The sequence below is a fragment of the Hippoglossus stenolepis genome, chromosome 21, assembly GCF_022539355.2.
Source record: "Hippoglossus stenolepis isolate QCI-W04-F060 chromosome 21, HSTE1.2, whole genome shotgun sequence".
NCBI classification, from domain to species: Eukaryota; Metazoa; Chordata; class Actinopteri; order Pleuronectiformes; family Pleuronectidae; genus Hippoglossus; species Hippoglossus stenolepis.
Genome location: NC_061503.1, coordinates 11277952 through 11297809, shown reverse-complemented (window position 1 = coordinate 11297809; position 19858 = coordinate 11277952). Strand labels below are relative to the sequence as shown.

The 19858-nt window shown below is 43.4% G+C and overlaps 1 protein-coding gene across 22 annotated transcripts in view; it reads left to right on the top strand.

Annotated features, from left to right (window-relative positions):
* Window positions 1-19858, top strand: part of nrxn1a (neurexin 1a) — a 58388-nt gene that overhangs the window by 21493 nt on the left and 17037 nt on the right. For 6 of the 22 annotated variants that reach the window (XM_035145535.2, XM_035145541.2, XM_035145532.2 and 3 more), the window contains 11 exons: window positions 518-541; window positions 2735-2896; window positions 5051-5122; window positions 5399-5623; window positions 5832-5979; window positions 6901-7031; window positions 9038-9290; window positions 14293-14496; window positions 15683-15709; window positions 18671-18793; window positions 19166-19547. In XM_035145535.2, the coding sequence (XP_035001426.1) occupies window positions 518-541; window positions 2735-2896; window positions 5051-5122; window positions 5399-5623; window positions 5832-5979; window positions 6901-7031; window positions 9038-9290; window positions 14293-14496; window positions 15683-15709; window positions 18671-18793; window positions 19166-19547 (1751 nt within the window). Of the gene's footprint in view, window positions 1-517; window positions 542-2734; window positions 2897-5050; window positions 5123-5398; window positions 5624-5801; window positions 5980-6900; window positions 7032-9037; window positions 9291-14292; window positions 14497-15682; window positions 15710-18670; window positions 18794-19165; window positions 19548-19858 lie in introns of all 22 variants that reach the window. The other 16 variants (XM_035145528.2, XM_035145524.2, XM_035145523.2 and 13 more) reach the window with 6 other exon arrangements.

The following is a 19858-nucleotide window of genomic DNA, read 5'->3' as shown; positions in this document are numbered from 1 at the left end:
GACAGCTGAAAACACAATAGTCCTCAGCAAGAAACTAATCAATGCTAAAGCTATGAACAGTGGTCTGTTGTCCGACTGCAGTGATGCTGTGGTCGGAAGAAAGTACCTGGGGTTTTGGTCTTAGTTTACAGTGGGTTAACCACCAGACCAGCACTGCTTTCAGCTCTAGGTGAGTGCTTTTTCAATTGTGTGTGTTTGAGTGTGTGAGAGAAGGAGAGAGTGTGAAATGGAGAACACTGAGGGTCACACGCACTCAGGTGCTTGTAACCCAACCTGCCTCTACTGTTTGCCTGTTTGTACTACTAACTTGACAACTAACTTTACTAACCTGCTACTGAAACTAACCACCATCCATGGAATGATTCATTCTACTAACCTAACCTGTGCCCTTCTCCTAGTGAAACCACTCCAACCAACCTCTTAACCTCACCAGAGGCCTTCTAGCTTTCCTTTTTTTGTTCCCAAAGTTGTTCTGTTCACAGTTTTTTGCTTTCCTTTCTCCCCCTCTTCTACAAAGCACTCAGGCATTGGACACGCTATGGTAAACAAACTCCATTGTTCGGTAGATATCATTCTAATTGTTTCTTAGTTTGGGTTTGCCCCGTGTCTATTTCCTTTTGAACCATAGACATCAAAACTAAACCAATAAAAGGATAAATGCGGTTGGTAATCTTTTACGCTTAAAAAGCCCCCGTCTCCCCTCCTTGCCAACCACTTCTTTTCGTTAAATCCTTTACCCCTCCCCGCCCCCCTCCCCCTTCTCTACTGTTTTTTTTCACTCCATCACAATGTAACTGACATGTAGGCGTGTACTGATTGGCTCATGCCTCACCTGCACGCAAATGGCGAGCCCCTTCCCTCTTTCCTGCATGGCGTGATTCAGATACCCTTCCCCTCTCTGATTGCTCCGTAAAATGGATAGAGAGGTCCCTTCTTCCCCTCTTTTCTTTTCCTCTTTTGATTTTTTTCGTCCTTCATTCTGCCACCGCATGGTCTCCATTGTGCCTATGATTCACTCTGTGCTCTGTTGTCAATTTTTAATCTACTGTGTCCTCTTTGCAAATGGTTGCATGCAGAGAGAGGAACAGGCTGCATGTTTTATATTTATATGTGTATGTATGCGTGTGGCTGTGTGTGTGTGTGTGTGTGTGTGTGTGTGTGTGTGTGTGTGTGTGTGTGTGTGTGTGTGTGTGTGTGTGTGTGTGTGTGTGTGTGTGTGTGTGTGTGTGTGTGTGTGTGTGTGTGTGTGTGTGTGTGTGTGTGTGTGTGTAATGAGCCATAACCCATGTAACACCTGTGCGTGTGTAACATAAATTTGTGTGCGTTCGTCTGTGTGTCATACCATTCAGATTCGCAGCTCTAACAAACCCCCCCAGACAACATACTAACAAACTAACACCTTCATCACACCAATCACCCTAACAACACAATAACATGACATCATCACAACTACTAACAACATTGGAATAATTAACCCTAACCTCAGTAACCCCATACAGCTTGGCCTGACATCAGTAACACAACTGTGGCTGCCAGCAGTGCAACAACTAACAACTACTAACAAGTAAATAGTACTAACACCAATTGTGCAGCACGATGAAGCCTGTGGATATCTTACTAACACCTGCCTGGCTGGGCAAGTTTGCCTGGCAATGATAAACACCGTCAGTGCGAGGGAAGGTACTGTAGTGGGAAAATAAAGAGCCCACAACCTTTATGGGCAGTCAAACATGGACATTAATGTACTGTAGAATATCAAGGTGATCACATACCACTAACTGTGATTTACGTGTGACAGAGTTGGCTATGTGTGCTAGCTAAAAGGATTTGTACAATATATTATGCAGCAGAATGGGCTGGATAAATTATCAGTGTCACTATAGTAGGGGCATTAAGGAAAGTTGTTGTTAGTATGTTAAGTATAAATCAAACTGCGTCTTCTACCTTAAATGTGAAGCAGCTCAGAGCGGCAGAGACATAAAGAGGAAAACTCTAATGTAAAGGTTGAACCGTGGTACGTAGAAGGTGGTGTTAGCCTTTTAATGCAACTCTGCACATATTGTGTTGGTTTAGTCTGTTTTGTAGAAAGCATACTTAAGCAGGCACTTGATAAGCAGTAGGAGCTGGACAGAAGAAAATTCCGCTCACCAATTGATGCTCTCACAAACTTTTGAATTACTCCCCAGGTAATATTTCGGGCACATGTCATTCTTCGGGCTCCCGAGCATCAACTGGTGTGCAGACATTTTGTAGTCAGTACAATTCAGTGACGACTGAATTTGAGGTTTGGGTGTGGAGAGTCAGAATCAAGCAGTAGTGGCCCTAAAGCTTTGGGTATCAGTAATTTCTATTCATCACACACAAGATCTAGTTGTTATTCTGTACAATTGCTGTTGACAGCAAATGGTAGATGTAGCTGCAACGTTTATTATCCAACTGTAGGCCGAGTGAGTGAGTGGCATTTAGCAGAGCAGAGCAACATATTCCAAATGTCAAGGATACTGACAAATACTCACACTACACAGTAATCACTAATTCAATCACACCAATCAAAATCCCAACAGCACAATTTACCAATTCCCTGAACCAATCAGGCCTTCTTCCCACCAGATTGCATACACATTAGTTACCAGAGTAACGGGGGCTAATTTGGCTTGTCAGCGCCTAGCTAGCGCTTAGCGCTACCTTTGGTGTGAGTATATAGCGTGTCCTTTCCCTGTGCTTTGTTGTGTAGGTGACCATCTCTGTGGACGGCATCCTGACCACCACAGGCTACACCCAGGAGGACTACACCATGTTGGGCTCTGACGACTTCTTCTATGTGGGAGGGAGCCCCAGCACAGCTGACCTGCCCGGCTCTCCAGTCAGCAATAACTTCATGGGCTGTCTCAAAGAGGTGAGATGCATGGATGGTTTGTATCAGCACAGATGAATATATGCCTGCATATAGAAACACATTTAATGTATTCATACTTGTGCTATGTGATGTTTATGAGAAAAATACCATAATATTAAAAATGTTCCTTTATAGATATACAGTATATTGTAATATGAGAAATGAATGCAAAGTCACACAGGAAATCATCAGACAAAATGAAGATAAGATAAGATCATAGATATTTGCCGTGTTACAGCAGCAAAGGGATAAAAATAAGAAACATCAGTGAGAAGTTATGAATAAGCAAATATGCAATGCAGACATAAAGAAATATAAAAACAGCAATAATATATACAATGTAAACTGGAGCGCACATGGAGAGATATTGAGATCGAGCGGACAGGTTGAAAATGCATAAATAATTAAAGTTTTGCACACACACACACACAAAAACCTATTTCTGTAGCTAAGCTAGTTTTAACGACAGTCTGCTCAGAAGTATTACACTGAGAAAATCTCACATGATCATTTCTATGCCACATGATTCGACTGAGAGTGAAAGAATGATAATATAAAATAATTGCTCAGACCGGTTCATACACTCCTGCCACTCAATTCTTTAAGAAACACCAATCTCTCACTTTCTCTCTCAATCTCTCCCTTCTTCTTTCTCCCTCTCTGTCACGCACAAATTTTACACACATTGTCTAAAACGCACACATACACACCAATACTTCCATTTGGCGGTCTCGCATAAATAGTCCCAGACACATACACACACACACACACACACACATACGCACACACACCCTCCCCAGCATCAGAGAGAATCAGTGATGAGTGTCGTTGAGGGAGTAGATACAGCACTAAGCACTAACATGCTAATTAGCTACGGCACAGAGGCGCTCCATCCATCCGCTGTGCTTGAAATGGGCCACCACGCTGCAACAACAAAAACTCACATGGCACAGTGATGCAAATACACAGAAACGCAATCTTTGTATGGATACTCCGCAGGAATGCACAAATAAACCTGCTGCAACACACTGACAAATATAAACTTACATATGCATACACAACACTTGACGCAACGAAACTCCTAAATACAACCCATTCTGCACACACCCAGTCTGAGCCTCCCTTCTCGTTCTCACAGACTCACACAGAGGCATAAACAAACAACCAAAGAAGTCGACAGATGATGTGCCAAACAGAGAGCTATCTGTATCAGTGGTGAATGCGCGCTGTGTTGCTTCATTAAGACTGATGGTGTTTAAACGAGGCTGCCTCTGTCAAAGTGAACCCTCCGCTGCCACATTTACATATTTAATACAATGATATGATAATCCATGTGAGCAAATTAAGATGTATGCAGTGAATCACGCGCATGGACGATCACAGCTGTAGCAATTTTGCGCATTTTATGCGGCGCAGGCACAGTCGTCCATGCACACACACGCCTACACCACTTTGCACACTTGCAGCTCTTGTTATATTCAATAATCACCCTCAGACACTAGAGCACATGACATATGGAAAAAAAACGGTGAAAAATCCAATGCAGAGGAGAAATATTTTGGGATGTTGCTGAGTTGCTCACAGGTCATAGAAAGGATTAATAAAGCCGAGCCTGTGTGTGCTCGTCTCTCTCTACATCAAAATGCTCAGCACAAGCACAGTCTTTACACTCACACCGCTCAGTCAGAGAGCGTACTGTGTCAGGAAAAGTGAAGAGCAACAGCAAAAGGGAAGAAGAGAAAGAGTAAAAGCGATCACGCAAGTGGCGGGGACAAATGGGAGTTTTCAAAAGATGAGGTTGCAGTGGCTCGCTGAGGTTATCACTTTTATATACAAATACTAGAGCACCTGAATAAAAAAAGGTTTCCTGAGTTGCAAGATTAATGATTTTTTGGGTCATATTTAAAATGTTTTGTCCCCATCAATAATCTCTTCTTTTGTTTCTTCTGATAAGGTTAAACAACCTCATTCTTTTTGCTTGTTTTTTGCTTATGGTTAAATAAATAATGGCAGTAGTCAAATCCTGTGCCTCAGCAGAAGCATTGGAAATTAATCCAAAGAGAGGGAGTGTATCTAAAGAAAAGGGCTTCTTTGTCTTTAATCTAATAGTGAATTCATGTTTTATTCTTTGCCCCTCAATTCCCTCCCCTGTAGGTGGTGTACAAGAATAATGATGTACGGTTGGAGCTGTCTAGACTGGCTAAACAAGGAGACCCAAAGATGAAGGTATGCTCTTTCAACAGCCAGTAAAACATTATCCCCTTGTATCCCCATGTAGAACACAGACATCGTTTTGTATCTCAACCTCCCGTTAGGCACTGTGAAATTTATACTGTAGGGATTTTAAGTAAGTGGGATTATATTTTTCAGAGGTAGCCATGAGCTTTTTTCTTCTAGTCATTTAACAGCTGGAAGCAGCTGGCTTTATTTCAGTCCCAGACAACAAAAGGAATCATTTTGAAATCCCTAGAAATACCCTTAACGTTTTTTTTGTTCCTCCAGGTGAGTGGGGTGGTGTCCTTTAAGTGCGAGAGTGTGGCCACGCTGGACCCCGTGACCTTTGACACCCCAGAGTCTTTCGTGGCGCTGAGTAAGTGGACAGCGAAGAAGGCGGGTTCCATCTCGTTCGACTTCAGAACCACAGAGCCCAACGGGTTGATGCTTTTCAGCCACGGCAAACCACGACATATGCAACGCAAGGACCCTCGCACACCCCCCACAATCAAGGTGGATATAAAATATTTTATAATTTTTCAAATGCTTGATACTTGAAACACAATTAAGAGTCAACAGCCTACGTGTTGACTAGGGTTAACTAATCCACACAAACCTTAAATGACATTGCAAAATTACAACTTGCTACAATTAGTACTCTGCCAGCAATGAATGTCCCTGCTTTTTACAGATTAGTGACGCTAAAGTGTTTGCCGTACAGGTGGACTTCTTTGCCATCGAGATGCTAGATGGTCACCTGTACCTGCTGCTGGACATGGGCTCGGGAACCACCAAGACCAAGGCTATCGACAGGAAGGTCAACGACGGAGAGTGGTATCACGTGGACTTTCAGAGGGACGGACGCTCAGGTACGTTCACAGCCATCGACTCTGACGCTAACCCTGACGGCAGAGGTTGATAAGAAGGAGGCAGGAGGATAATGAGTAGGCAAGATAGTACGTCAACATTTGATAGTGAGCACCAGCCATTTGGCTGCCATCTGTCTGATGTCTCCATTTAATTTAAACTGGGGTTATTGAACTTGATTTTAAGGGTGCTGCATACCCCATTACACAAGGGAAAATAATCAATATACAGTAGCAGTGTTTCGTTTATTCTATATTGATATAATTATCATAACTCTGAGGCTATAATTAAAGCAATCATGGCCCGTTGCTTATCTGTCTGCTAGTTATAGGGCCAAATTTGCCATAAACCCGTATTTCCTCCCACAAATACTGTCAAAAGATTCGTTGAACACTCTTAAAACAAGGCTGTTTTGTGGTATTCTATGATTGTTACATTTTTTTTTTTTTTAGAGTTTGTCTATATTTTGTCCTCTTTGAACACGAACTAAGCAAAGTGAATCAAATGATTGAAAACATGTATACACAACAGGCAGGGTTTCAAATGTTTGTCAGCAAAATGTAGTTTTGTTTTGCTAACCCGCAATGGAGGATGCCTGTTTCGCAAGTGGGGGGTCTTTTTTGTTTACTGTAACTGTACTTATGTCTAAAAATACATGTTTTAATGATTTATTGGATAAAGTGTTCAACTCAGGACTTTGAAGTGCTAAGTGATGACTAAGGCCTGGGTGGTTTGGGATTTCCTTGGCTTCGGATTGTAGTGGTGAGGAGGAGTACAAAGAGAGGGGGAAGGGTGATGATGATGGTGACAATGATGGTGATAATGGTGGTGGTGGTGGTGATGACAATGACTGTTAGAATTTTCACATCTAAGGACACAATGATTACTAAAGTTCTTTTGATGTCTCTGGTTTCTCCACTCAGGAACAATCTCCGTGAACAGTGTAAGAACAGCGTACACAGCTCCAGGAGACAGTGAGATCCTGGACCTGGATGACACCCTGTACCTCGGAGGGCTACCTGAGGACCGAGCCGGACTCATCTTCCCTACAGAGGTTTCTGTTGATGTTTCTGTCAGATTTCCATTGTCTCACATTACAATACGTTGAAATTAGTGGTGCACCGATGTATCGGCTGTATATCGGTAGCGGCCGATATTCGCCTCGTTTACTGCCATCGGCGTATCGGTAATAAACTTGACTTTCACCGATAACATTGGCCGATGTTCATTGGTATGTTTTCTGCAGCATGCCAATCTGGCATCCAGATTATGGTACACTGACGCCCGGTTTACACCGGGCGCTGAACCCCGCACAGCACCGCTGGCGCCAAGGAAAGCCAGGCGCCTCCCATCCACCCCCCTGTTAAACCTTTCTGCGGTTCACATGGGCTGCGATGCGCCGCGCCAGCGCCCTTCACCGATGGTTTCGGCGTGCGAGCGAGCGTATCGCGCCAGGAAACAGACTGAAAAATGATTTTAAACGATATAAATGACATATTTTATATGATATAAATGATCAAATATGCATCCCATACTTTGTATTCCCCTTCTGTTGTACTGGAGTTTTAATTTTCCCAATCACATAATTAAATGTATCCCTCTGCCCATCCACTACAGCCACACAAGCAGTCATATAGATAAAAAGAGAGAGGGGGGGCTAAAGGCTTGCTTGGAGAATACGTCATTTACCCCCGACACCGACATTGAACGGGTTACATACAACAACAAGCGGAGAATCGCGGGCTGACCGCCGCGGAGAAATGCGGGTCCGGTGTGCACATGCGCAACAGGTACTACATACAAACAGCAGAGACAATGTCGGCAGCGTCGGCTGTGTGGGATTTCTTCGCTGTCTCAGAGAAAGATCGCCGTTTAGCAATTTGCAAGACATGTTCAGCCGACATTTCAAGAGGGGGTAATACCACCAAGGATTTCAACATGGCATCTAAAGTTACACTTGTCACTTTTTCTGTTTTTCATATTATTCAAGTAATAAACAAATATCGGTATCGGCTATCGGCTAGATTGTTGTTTTAAATATCGGTATCGGCCAAGAATTTCCATATCGGTGCATCCGTAGTTGAAATACAATGCAGCAAATTAAGTATGTTTGTGATTTGGATTGTTAGTCCCACAAAACGAGACTCGCTAGTCTAGTTCAGTCACAAACATTCACGTCAGTTTTTTTTTCTCAAGATTATTTTTGGGCATTTTGCCTTTATTGGAAAGTTGACAGTCTGATTAGAGACAGGAAACAAGGGCAGAGAGAGGGTAAGACATGCAGTGGTCCCATAGCCAAGAATTGAAGTGTGGATGTTGTGGTTATGTGGCATGTGCCTTTACCATCAGGTCACTGGATTGCCCCACGTCAAGGTTTTTGCGATTTTCATGCAGCAATCTACATTTTAGTTTGGTAGTGTGCCTCGACTCTTGTAGAGCTTCAGGGCAAATCTGAGAAAGCTTGACACAGACAGGGCCTGTGCTCACAAACTCGTCCTGGCAGAGCCGGAGATAGATCACATTTGATTAACGTGAACACGTGTTGACAAACAAATCAAAATTCACATACGACTAACTGCTAATGCAGGAGGAGGCTGGGAGTGGAGGGTGTCAGATTTCTGACAGCAGGCAGCTGTGTAACAGTGAGCATGCAGAGCTTGGTTGTTTTTGCAAGCAGACTGAATATGTACCACATGTTTATATGGGCTGCCTTGTTAGAGAGAGGTCATAGCAAGAGGATGAATGACTGCTGTGCCTGTCTGAACTACAATGAGGCACCATTTTTTAAAACTGTCTTCATAGACCTAAACATTAATCAAAGAAAATGAGAAGATCTTTTCAAATCAAATTAATTAGAATCTAATTAGTTTAAATTCAATTATAACGAGATTAGATATTTGTCTCACAATGTTGTGCTCTGTTGTCATTGAGACGTTGTTCAATTTCTCTTTGCTGTATCTCTTTACACTACCAGCCACAATCAACCATTCACACATTCGAGCATCTATAAATTACTATAAATTCAGGGAAACTCTTCAACGCTGGTTAATTTCTTCCCAGGTGTGGACAGCTCTGTTGAACTATGGCTACGTGGGCTGCATCAGAGACCTGTTTGTGGACGGGCAGAGCAAAGACATCCGGCGGCTGGCCGAGGCCCAGAGGGCAGTCGGCGTGAAGCCCTCATGCTCGAGAGAACCGCCCAAGCAGTGCCTGTCCAACCCCTGCCAGCACAACGGCATCTGCAGGGAGGGCTGGAACCGCTATGTCTGCGACTGCTCCGGGACGGGCTACCTGGGACGCTCCTGTGAGAGAGGTAAGAATGTCGTGGTGGGAGGTTGGGAAAAGAAAGAGGACAAGCTTGAATAATGTTTAACATGAGGGCTGAGGCCACGGTTTCCCAAACGAGAAGAGTGAGCCGGCTAATTACGGTCACTGAACAGGAGCATCTTGTGAAAATGTCATAATATGCCAAGTTGCAAAATACAGTCATAATGACAGCTTTGTCATTTGCTTTTTGGCTTGAGAAGATTGAGTAATGCCAAAGGGATGAGTGGCAGAAGACAGATGGTGTGCAGTGGAAAGTCTAAAGTTTAGAGTCAGGAATAACTCTGAAAATAAATTATGATCATCAGTTATATTGGGTAATAAACATTTTATTCATTGTACCTTTAAGATATGCCTTATTTTTGCTTTAAAGGGCCCATCCTTACAGATTAACATTTGATAGTACTCTGCTAAAAATGTACAGTCATAAAGATTTATGGCAAATAAAAAATGTGACTAAACTATTAGTCAAATATCAAATCTTGCAGATTTAGTTTAGGGAGGATGTAGCCACCACTACACCTCTGGTGTTGGAGCGTAGGAAAGTGAAAATTAATGACAGGTAGATAGTGGGAAGAAATAAATTAGGTACAATGAAAAAAATGAGTCTGCTTGCTCAAGAACAAAAAGCAATAATATTGCAGGTGTTTTATCCATGGTTGGATTTTTTCATTATTCAAAATTACACGTTCTCTGTGTGTAAGTGAGGGTAGTAAGATGGAGGAAAGGAGGAAAGGGAATAGAAGGGAGCAACAAAGATAGAAAGAGAAGAGGTGGGAGGATGCAGAGCTGGATGTTGGAAGACTGGGAATCGATGGGAGAGGAAGTGTGAAGAAAGCTGGGAGCAGGAGCTGTGACAGAGGCGGGTGGAGCCACTGGGCTGGAACCGCCGTGTGACAGCAGGTGAGGAGATGAGGAGGAATGGGAGACGGGAGTGGCAACCTGAGAGAGAGAGAGAGAGAGAGAGAGAGAGAGAGAGAGAGGGGGTATGAATTCGTGCCGAGAGAAAAATTGAAAGTGGGGGAAGATTGAGAGAGACTGATACAGGCCTGTTGAAAGAAGCGAGATGGAGTCAGACAAGGGGAAGAGAAGAAATGTTGTTTGTGCCACAACTGCTGATGCGTCTCAAGTGATGATTGTACTATCATCTAACAGGAGATATACACACACACACTTTCTGAAAGGTGTTGATACGAAGATGTTTTATTTCGGAGGACAAACATCCGCAGTGTATGTTTATCATAGCAATGTGCCCTCTCCCTCGCTTTCTCTTAGCTCCGTCTTCATCACTCTGTCTTTCTTCATCCCTCTCTCTGTGCATTGAGGGGTCACTAACTGGTGGTTCGGTGGATTAAAGGAAGCACAGATGGAGAAGCAGATGGAGAGAGTGATTGGCCGTGTTTACGCCTTCTACCTGCGGTTTCTCCCTCCCTTTTTTTCCTTCCTCACTTGCTCACTCTCTCCTTTGTTCCCACTCGCCACGCTCTGGCTCCAAGATTAATTTTTGTTTTGTAATGAGCCGCTACACACATAGCAACACATTCGCACACGTCCTGAGACATTTTCTGTTTTTCCGCGCTGTCCCTGCTTTCTCTATGGAAGTCCGTTGCTGTCAGGAAAAGGAAATAGATGACAACGGGTTCATCTTTAGGTTAAATTTCCAATTTCAAAAGAGCAGATTCAACAGTAATTTTTATTTTTCTAGTACAAGCTTGGAAAAGCCTACTTTATTGCCCCAAATAAAAAAAACAGGGAGTCAATTAAAAGCTGGGTCTCTGATAATGGCCGGGAGCGTGGTGGACTTGAACAAATAGGCTGGCCGGGGAAATAAACGAGTGGATAAACTCCTGGTGCCTGAGCAATAGAGCAAGTGGAGCAAATGCATCCCCATCATTTAGTTATTTGGAGCACGGTTGTGGTTTTGCTACCCCACTTTTATTGTCTGTTGGGAAAAAAAATCATCATCATAATCAGGTTTCTTATTTCAGCATCCTATATGAATGATCATTTTACTGTTTTCAGCAACTGACACCCCGAGAGTTAGCTCAGTCCAGGACATCACTGATCGATCCGAGCGTCTGCAAAAGTCTGAATTTACAATTTCCCCAAAGTCAAATTAACAAAACAGTAATGTTCAGCGGTGGAAGGTGACTCATTTAAACTTGTGCAGGCGACTTTGTTGTAGTTACAGTTCTCGTCAGACTTGAGAATTATTTTTAAGTATGAGGATGCATCGCTCCATGTAATGATCTCTCCTCTCGCCCAGCTGCTCTGCTCTGTGCTTTCATTAGTATGATTATTTTCTCATTTTCTCATATGAGAGACGCAGGTTCACTCTGAGCCGCGGTTTCACAGAACAGTCTAGTCTTTGACCAAAAATGCTCTTCGTAAGTCTTGAGGAGAAAAAGTCCTCTTCTGCAGATTCCATGATTTGAAATGAAGAACATGTGAGAACAGCTACTGGTAGAACCTCTGTGAAAAACTGCTTTTTTTTTGCCACCAGATTTGATTAATCTAAACTGTTTGTCCTTTGTTGTATTTGTGAGTATTACAAATACCAACCCATTGTTTATCCAGGTTTAATTATCTAAAACATATTGCATTGTGTTGTGTTAAGAATAATGTACATTTCGATAACTTTAATTTAATTAATTCAACTATATAATCATGTCTCTACAACCCCACTATTGTTTGTATGTTCAAATGTCTTCCATCACTTAATAACAATATTAATAATCTTAAAGGATTTTAAATTTACAGTTCCCACTGTTTGTATAAGAAATCTCATTAATTGAGGAATGTCCAAAATAAAATGTTAAGTAAAATTTTCTGAGATAGGAAGTCAAAATTATTGGTTTTATTCAAAATTATGAAGTCAAATTCCTCCGATTATGACATAACAATATCGATGATACATCAAAAACTGCAACGTAACAAGTAGAAATTATGAAACAGTAAATAGTAACGCATCAATCATTTCCTATGTTAGCACACAGACTGACAGTGACTCAGAGTCAGGTGTCAACATATGGAAACATGCTATAATCATTCCCATCATCAGTGTCTGTCTGCCGTCTAGAGATAGAGCCGTTTTTTATCATGTTCACTCTGTGGATGGTAAATCCCTGGTAACGGCAACAGTTTGGTGATATTTTTCTTTCCAGCAAATCCCACATAACAACTTTAGTGTGAAGCCAAGACCTGATATATCTTTTTCTCCCCCCCCCCGCCCCTCTCTGCCACAGACCTCCATTGTTGTGAAAACTATTAAAAAACACATTGAGTGAGTCACACTGTTGCCTGGGCTGACAGGTTCCTTCATTACAATGAGCTCGTAGTTTATTTTGAGTCAATCCCACATACACTGTCCTGCTGCCATAAATACTCATTAGCGCGCAAAGTCCCCAACAAATGCTCTATCAGGTTGAGTAATGTTCGGTAAAAGTAACAGAGCTCGGCTGTTTTTTGGAAATACTGGGACCTTTTTTTATTTTTTTTCAAATGTAACTATATTTGCGTGACCCATTTTTTAAGATTTATGTCTTCGGGATAAAACAATGGGCTTGGGTATGAGAGCCACAGCCAGACTTTAGGAAGTGTTGAGAAATGATCTAACACATTGTTGGTCTCTGTCTTCATGCGATCAATAATATAGAATATCACTACTCTTATCCTTTAACTACTTACAGGCTTCCAATGATTCCAGTGTGTGTTACATTTCAGTCGATTTTGTATTTTTTGTCTTTTCTCGGCACAAAGGGCCTTCCGTACTTTCCTCCTATCTAAACCTCTACCCTCTAGTTGCTGGTGGTGAGTCAGGTGGCGTGGCGAGCAAAATTTAGTCAGCTGTCTGCCTTTTCCGAAATGTGTGCGAAGTGTGTTTAGGTGTGTGTGTGTGTGTGGCTGTTAGGTATGTTATCTGTGATATAACAGGCCAGCCACCTTCTTTTTTCCTCAAGTTAATGAGGGTTCATTTGCATTTTAGCCAAGAGCTTTTTCTCCCTTTCCCCCTCCTTTCTCTCTGTTTCGCTCTGTCCCTATTTTCTCTCCCCTTGCTCTCACTTTACTAAACCCTCCTCTGTTCACACTTAAATTCACTCACTTATTTTGACATGCACACACACACACACACACACATATGCACACTATCTCTCTCTCCTCCCCTCCTTCTCAGCTCATCAGTATTCATGAGGCCTCACTCTCTTCCTGTTCTCTTGTTTTTGCCTTGGCTCCAAACGTCTCCCACGGAAACAGGGAGAGCGAAAGGTAGAGAAAGCAAAGGAGGAATGGAGTGGGGAGATATAAGATGGAGCAAGGAACGAAGGAGAGGGGGGAGATAAAGACGCGGGGACATGGAGTGAGTGTTTAGCTGTGTATGTAATTGGCCAATAAAAAACAGGGTCCTCAGAGGTAAACAGTTTAGCGGCCGGGGATTGGCCTCAGCAGGTAGCAGGGAGAGAAGATTATGAATATGTAAATGAGTATGCAAAAGACATTAAAGCGGGATCACCTGAGCTTGTTACATTATGACTCCAGGGTCTGAGATGTCAGCGACAGTGGCTAACACACTCACCGCCATGCATTCTGATTTAACCGGATAATAGGGCCAGCCAACCAGCTGCAGCTATTTTTACATCCTCTTTTGTAAGGCGGACGGAGTGATGATGAATTAACGGTGGAAAGTGATGGGATGAATTTGTTGGAAGCAGGTTTTGAGCTTCAACATGACATGGCGGGGGAATAAGGGAGCGTAGCCGCGCTGCAACGTACTCCATCATGTATAAATTTGGTTCACTCAACGTCAAATCGCCTTTGTCTTCTCCCTCCTCATGTGTTTTCTCCTTGCCAATCATCTTCTGTCTCTTTTTCTCTCTTTCTACCCACCTCACTCGCCCCCAAACGTCATCTCTATCTTTCTCTGCTTGTCTTTCACTTCTTCCCCTTCCCCCTCTATCACTCACTCCTGTCCATCTCTGTTCATCTCTGTACAGATGCAACTATCCTGTCCTACGACGGCAGCAAGTTTATGAAGGTGCAGTTGCCCGTGGCGATGCATACTGAGGCGGAGGACGTCTCGCTACGCTTTCGCTCCCAGCGGGCGTATGGCGTTCTCATGGCAACTACATCCCGTAACTCTGCAGACACCCTTCGTCTGGAGATGGATGGGGGCCGTGTCCGACTCACTGTCAACCTAGGTACACACATGCACACAAACATGTAGATTCTCCAACACTATTTTAATTATATGTCAAGGGAATGCAGCTGACACTGGCCTCTCGGCTATTTATTTCAGTGGAATGCTATAAAACGTTGATGAATAATGTGTTGTCCCTGGAAAATAAACTTTTCCTAATAATTCCTCTTGATAATTCTGCTGCACTGTTTCATACTCAATATATTCAAAACATGGCTTTCACAGGCTTTGGTTGACAACTTTTAGTATTTGAATTGACTTTGTAGTGTATGTATTCAGAAGGTTAGTGTTGTTGTTTTTGTGTTGAACAGAGGGTTTAAGCCTCAAGCTGCATTCTCTGCTCACTCCCAGTGGACCTGTGCATCCCTAACACCTCCAACAATCAACACAAAGACTCACAAACTGTACAAATACACGCAATTAGTATACACACATAACTGCAGGAAAAAGCACTATCCTTCTATGTTTTGTACATTTCCTCTTCTCAGTAAAACATTTTTTTTTCCAGTTTTCACAGTCACACTTTAATGTAAAGTTACATACACTCACATGCTAATACACACATAGACTTACAGAGGGGTGCATGTGTTGGTCTCTGGTTGTCTGCAGCCACGTCTTTTCTGTGGTTGACGCCACACGACACACCAAGTCATCATGGGTCAAATAGTAATATTAATGATGATAATGATATCAATAGAGGGGCTGAATCTTCCAACAATTTGCGGAGATTTCTGCTCTGGATGGGCGACAAAAACTATGGGATGTGTTGGATGTCATCAGACAAACTGACACACACGACCCATCTCAGTCTTCTGGTGCTTTTTCATTGGGGACTGAAACTGTCGCTCAGGCCAGAGCAGCCAGTGAGCACACCGCTCATGCTGGGGACACACCGCTCTCCTTGACACACGTCACTGGTCGATGTGGAGATCTGCCAAACCGTCCCTTGTACGATTTTGCTCTTTATTGGCTTAAAATCCAAATCACAGAAATTCACACTGATGTAAGAAAATACACCGTCCGACTTGAGGTCCTGTGACAAAGGAGAGTGTGTGTTTTCTCAGCAGTGTGTGTGCGTGTGCATGTTTGTTTATATGAGTGCAGGGTGTGTCGTTGTGTGCGTCCCCAGGGCGTGGAGAATATGTGTATGTGTGCAGCATTAACCCTCTGCTCTGCTCTCCCTCCAGACTGTATCAGGATAAACTGTACAGCCAGTAAGTGATCCTCCATCTCACCTAACCCTTCCCCTAGCCTCCTCCTCCTCAGTGTGTGTGTGTGTGTGTGTGTGTGTGTGTGTGTGTGTGTGTGTGTGTGTGTGTGTGTGTGTGTGTGTGTGTGTGTGTGTCTGTGTGTGTCTGTGTGTGTTTCTGTATTTACCTGTTTCTGACTATTTTTCACTCTCTCTGTCTTGTCAATCCATCTGATCTCATTCAACATATCTTTGTACCATGTTTCTGTGTGCATATATGTGTGTGTGTGTGTGTGTGTGTATGAGTGTGTGTTCGACAGGGGGAGGTGCGTGTTTAGAGTCTACTTGTTTAGCTGCACCACAGGAGCGGTGTGATTTTTGCTGAGGGCCAGGGTTTTCCACGTCGGCCATTTTAGCAAAGAAGGATAGACGGAAGAGAGGATGGTGGGGGTGGACGGAAAAAAAGACAGAGAAAAAGAAGAAGGGAAATGAGATAAACCTGAGTATGAGGTCTTCATGCAAATTAGGTTTGTTGAGAAGCCTGAGCTGAGGAGGTGGAGAGGTAGTAGCTGGTGGATGAATGCAACACGGACCTGCAGGCTAATTACTTCTCCTTCATGCTGGAGACAAAAGACACGTTATCCCTCTGTTTTTATCTGCCGCACCTTCTTTTCAATGTCTGGCTGTTCGCTTTCTTTGTTTGCTTGTTGTTTTTCTCTAAATTGTACATGGGGGTACATTTGGTGTGTTTAGTGTGTGCCTGTGTGTGTGAGTAAGTGATTGAGTGAGTTAAAAGATTTGCATTATGTGTTCTGTTCGTTGCCAATCTGTGTGTGTGTTTTCCTGAGTGTGTGTGTGTTTCTGTTCATGCTGCTGTATGACGAGCTGAATCCCTGATGAAGTTTAATTCCCTCACGTGGAGTTTCTCTCTGTCACGACCACTGAGAAAGCAAGAGAGTGAGCGAGCAGGAGAGAGAGAGATATGCTATGTGACGGCAAAGAGGTGGTGAAATGGATGACTGCAGTTGCCATAGAAACCCTACTAGCCACACAGCGCCGTTGCTATCCCGCATGTTTGTTGGCCAATTTTAGACCAGTTGTCTCAATGAGCATTTCAGTAGGCAGCCACTTTTCTGGCACACCGTGTGCATACAATAAATTATACATCTGATATTCAAGGGAGAGGAAAAAAATTTACTGAAATAGTCCACTCAGCAGTCAAATAAAAGCCTCAGCATGGGAGAGATTTGAGGCTTATCCAGCATAAAAGCCATTTGTTATTTGGAGCTAATGAAATTTGAAATGCTTTTTGTCGTTTTGTTTTCATTATCCTGCTTTTATGATCTCCAGTAGTTTATGTCCTTTGATTTGAATTGTATTTCCTTTGCAACAAACGGTCTTGCCTTTCCCTTTGTCTCAGCACCGAGCTGTGTTGTCTGCTGACCGCAAGCAGCTCAGCACTAAACCTTAGTGCTGCTGACGGCACCTTTAGCATTGACCTAAAATAGCTGTGTGCATGTGTGTGTGCCTCTCCCTGTTCCCAGGTTGAAACAGATCACTGCCTCACTCTCACATCAGGCTGCCCATTCTTTGAATATTCGGCTACATATGCAAAAATACACACACACACACACACACATGCACATACACATACACTCATAAGCTCACACATATGTACACATATTCTCTCCTTCACTCAGTGCTAGGCAGTGATCCATGGTAACAGGATGAGATGCTCATGCCCAGAGCACAGCTGAGTCTCCTCAGGGGAACCCTGTGTCCTCTCTGAACGCACAACACACTATTTTAGCTTTGAAAACACACACATGCACACATGCATTTCACGCTGCCATATCCATTTTGATAGATTTTTCATGACTAATTATGTTTGCGTGTCTGTCTGCCCGTGTGTCTCCCTCTTTATCTACCACTCTACCTGTGTGTATGTGCGTGTGAGTGTGAGTGCGAGTGTGCGTGTGTGTGCTGCTTGCGTGCCTCCATGAGTAATATAGGCATGCTTGACATTTTCTGCAGCAGAAACTGTTTCGGGTCAGTTTACTTTTCACCTCCCCCGCCATTACCTCCTATAGGTCACTGTAAGCAGACTCACTCACACTCTTTAAACCAACAAGGCTTGGAGGAGGAAGGGGAATGTGTGTGTGCGCTTGTGGGTGACTGTGTGTGTTGGAGAGCAGTGGGTGTTGTGCTCGAGGTTGGTGGGGTGCTTGTCGAGAGTCGGAGAAAGGAGACACGGTGGTTTTGGGAACAGTCAGTCTGTCAAATGTGTGCAGTCACCTATGTGAAGATATGAGCTGGTAGATGGGCAGAGAGAGAGAGAGACATCATGAGAGGACAGCTCAGCCTTTTTTCATTCTGCTGCACATCAGCACCTTGGAGAGCTCTCTGGTGTTCCTCTTTGTGTCTAGTGCCACCATGAGGCTCTTTGCAGTACTGCGCCCTTGTAGAAAGTAAAGTGATGCACGTAGGCTGGGGGCCGGAGGATTGTGGGGCAGTTTGACAGTCAAGAGGTTGCAAATCTGGCATCTGTGTGCTTGTGGGTAGGAGGTGGTCATCATGGCGGTGTTATCTGTCCACAGATGGATTAGCTCAGCATGGGCCTGTTGTGACTCCATGTTAGGCACCCGTGGCATCCACATATTTAAATCTGTCTGTCTGTGTCTCATCATTTGTATCGCTGGCCTATCTGCAAACAGACCTGTCTGTGTATCTATCGAGAGAGTGTTGACATGTAGGTGTTTGTCTCCCCCCGGATATGTATGGTTCCTCCTTCCCTTTAATCCTATTTCCCTCCATTTCCTCACTTCCTGTCCTTGAATTTGAATTCCGCTTGCCTGGTTCTCTGCTTCTCCTCCTTCTTCTCGTCTTCTCTTTCTATCTCTGTCTCTCTGCATCTCTATCTCTTCTCTCTCTCTATCTCTCTCCACCTCTCTGTGCATATGTTAATGGTGCTCTGGGCTATGTGTAGGTAAAGGCCCAGAGACCATCTTTGCGGGGTCGGGCCTCAATGATAATGAGTGGCACACGGTGAGGGTAGTCCGGCGTGGCAAGAGCCTCAAACTCACCGTAGATGACCTGCAGCCTGTTGAAGGTAATCACAGCAGCTTAATTTAAAGCTTCTCACCATAAATGACTCTCTACACTCTTTGTAGGTTTTAGCTTTAATTCTGTGTGTTGTTTTATATGAGAAAGTACTGTCACACAAAAATTAAGAGTTTTATTTCTTTTTTAGAGAACATCTGTACGTGTGTAAGTGAAAATAATCATTCGGAATTGTGATAGCTCCAGTATTTACATTAGTAATTGTATTAGTGTGTGTTGCATCTGTTAGAATTAGTCTGTCACTGTTAGTTATAGTGTTGAAATAAGAGTTAGGATTAGTATTAGTTTTGCTATTGAACAGTTCCAATTGAAACCCAACTTTCCGTAGTACCTCACCTTTGAAGTTTACCCCCGCAACCAGGTCAGATGGCGGGCGACCACACCCAGCTGGAGTTCCACAATGTGGAGACGGGCATTGTGACAGAGAAGCGCTTCATACCCGCCGTGCCCTCCAATTTCATCGGCCACCTTCAGGGCCTGACGCTGAACGGCATGCCCTACATCGACCTGTGCAAGAACGGCGACATCGACTACTGTGAGCTCAATGCCGTTATCGGCTACAAGAGCATCGTGGCCGACCCCGTCACCTTCCGCTCGCGCTCCAGCTTCGTCACGCTGCCCACGCTGCAGGCCTACTACTCTATGCATCTCTTCATGCAGTTCAAGACCACGTCGCCCGACGGCCTTGTTCTTTTCAACAGAGGAGATGGCACTGACTTCATAGTGATAGAGCTGGTTAAAGGGTGAGCTGAACAGTGCAGTGTGCAGTGTTTCCATCACATGAGTCAGTGCAATGTCTCCACTTCATCTATAAAAACAATAAAATGAACAATTAATGAATAAAAGGCCAAATTATTTTTAACAATATTTATAATAATAATAAATATTTTTTATTGAAGTTTATAGTCAACATTCCCCCTGATTAACAAAATTATGAGACTGAAATATCAGATATGAAACATGCACAGCTTTTTTTCTATTCTTACAATTATGCTTTTGAAAAACGGATGATAACGCCCTGAAGTGTATGACCCTGTGTTTCTCTTCATCATGA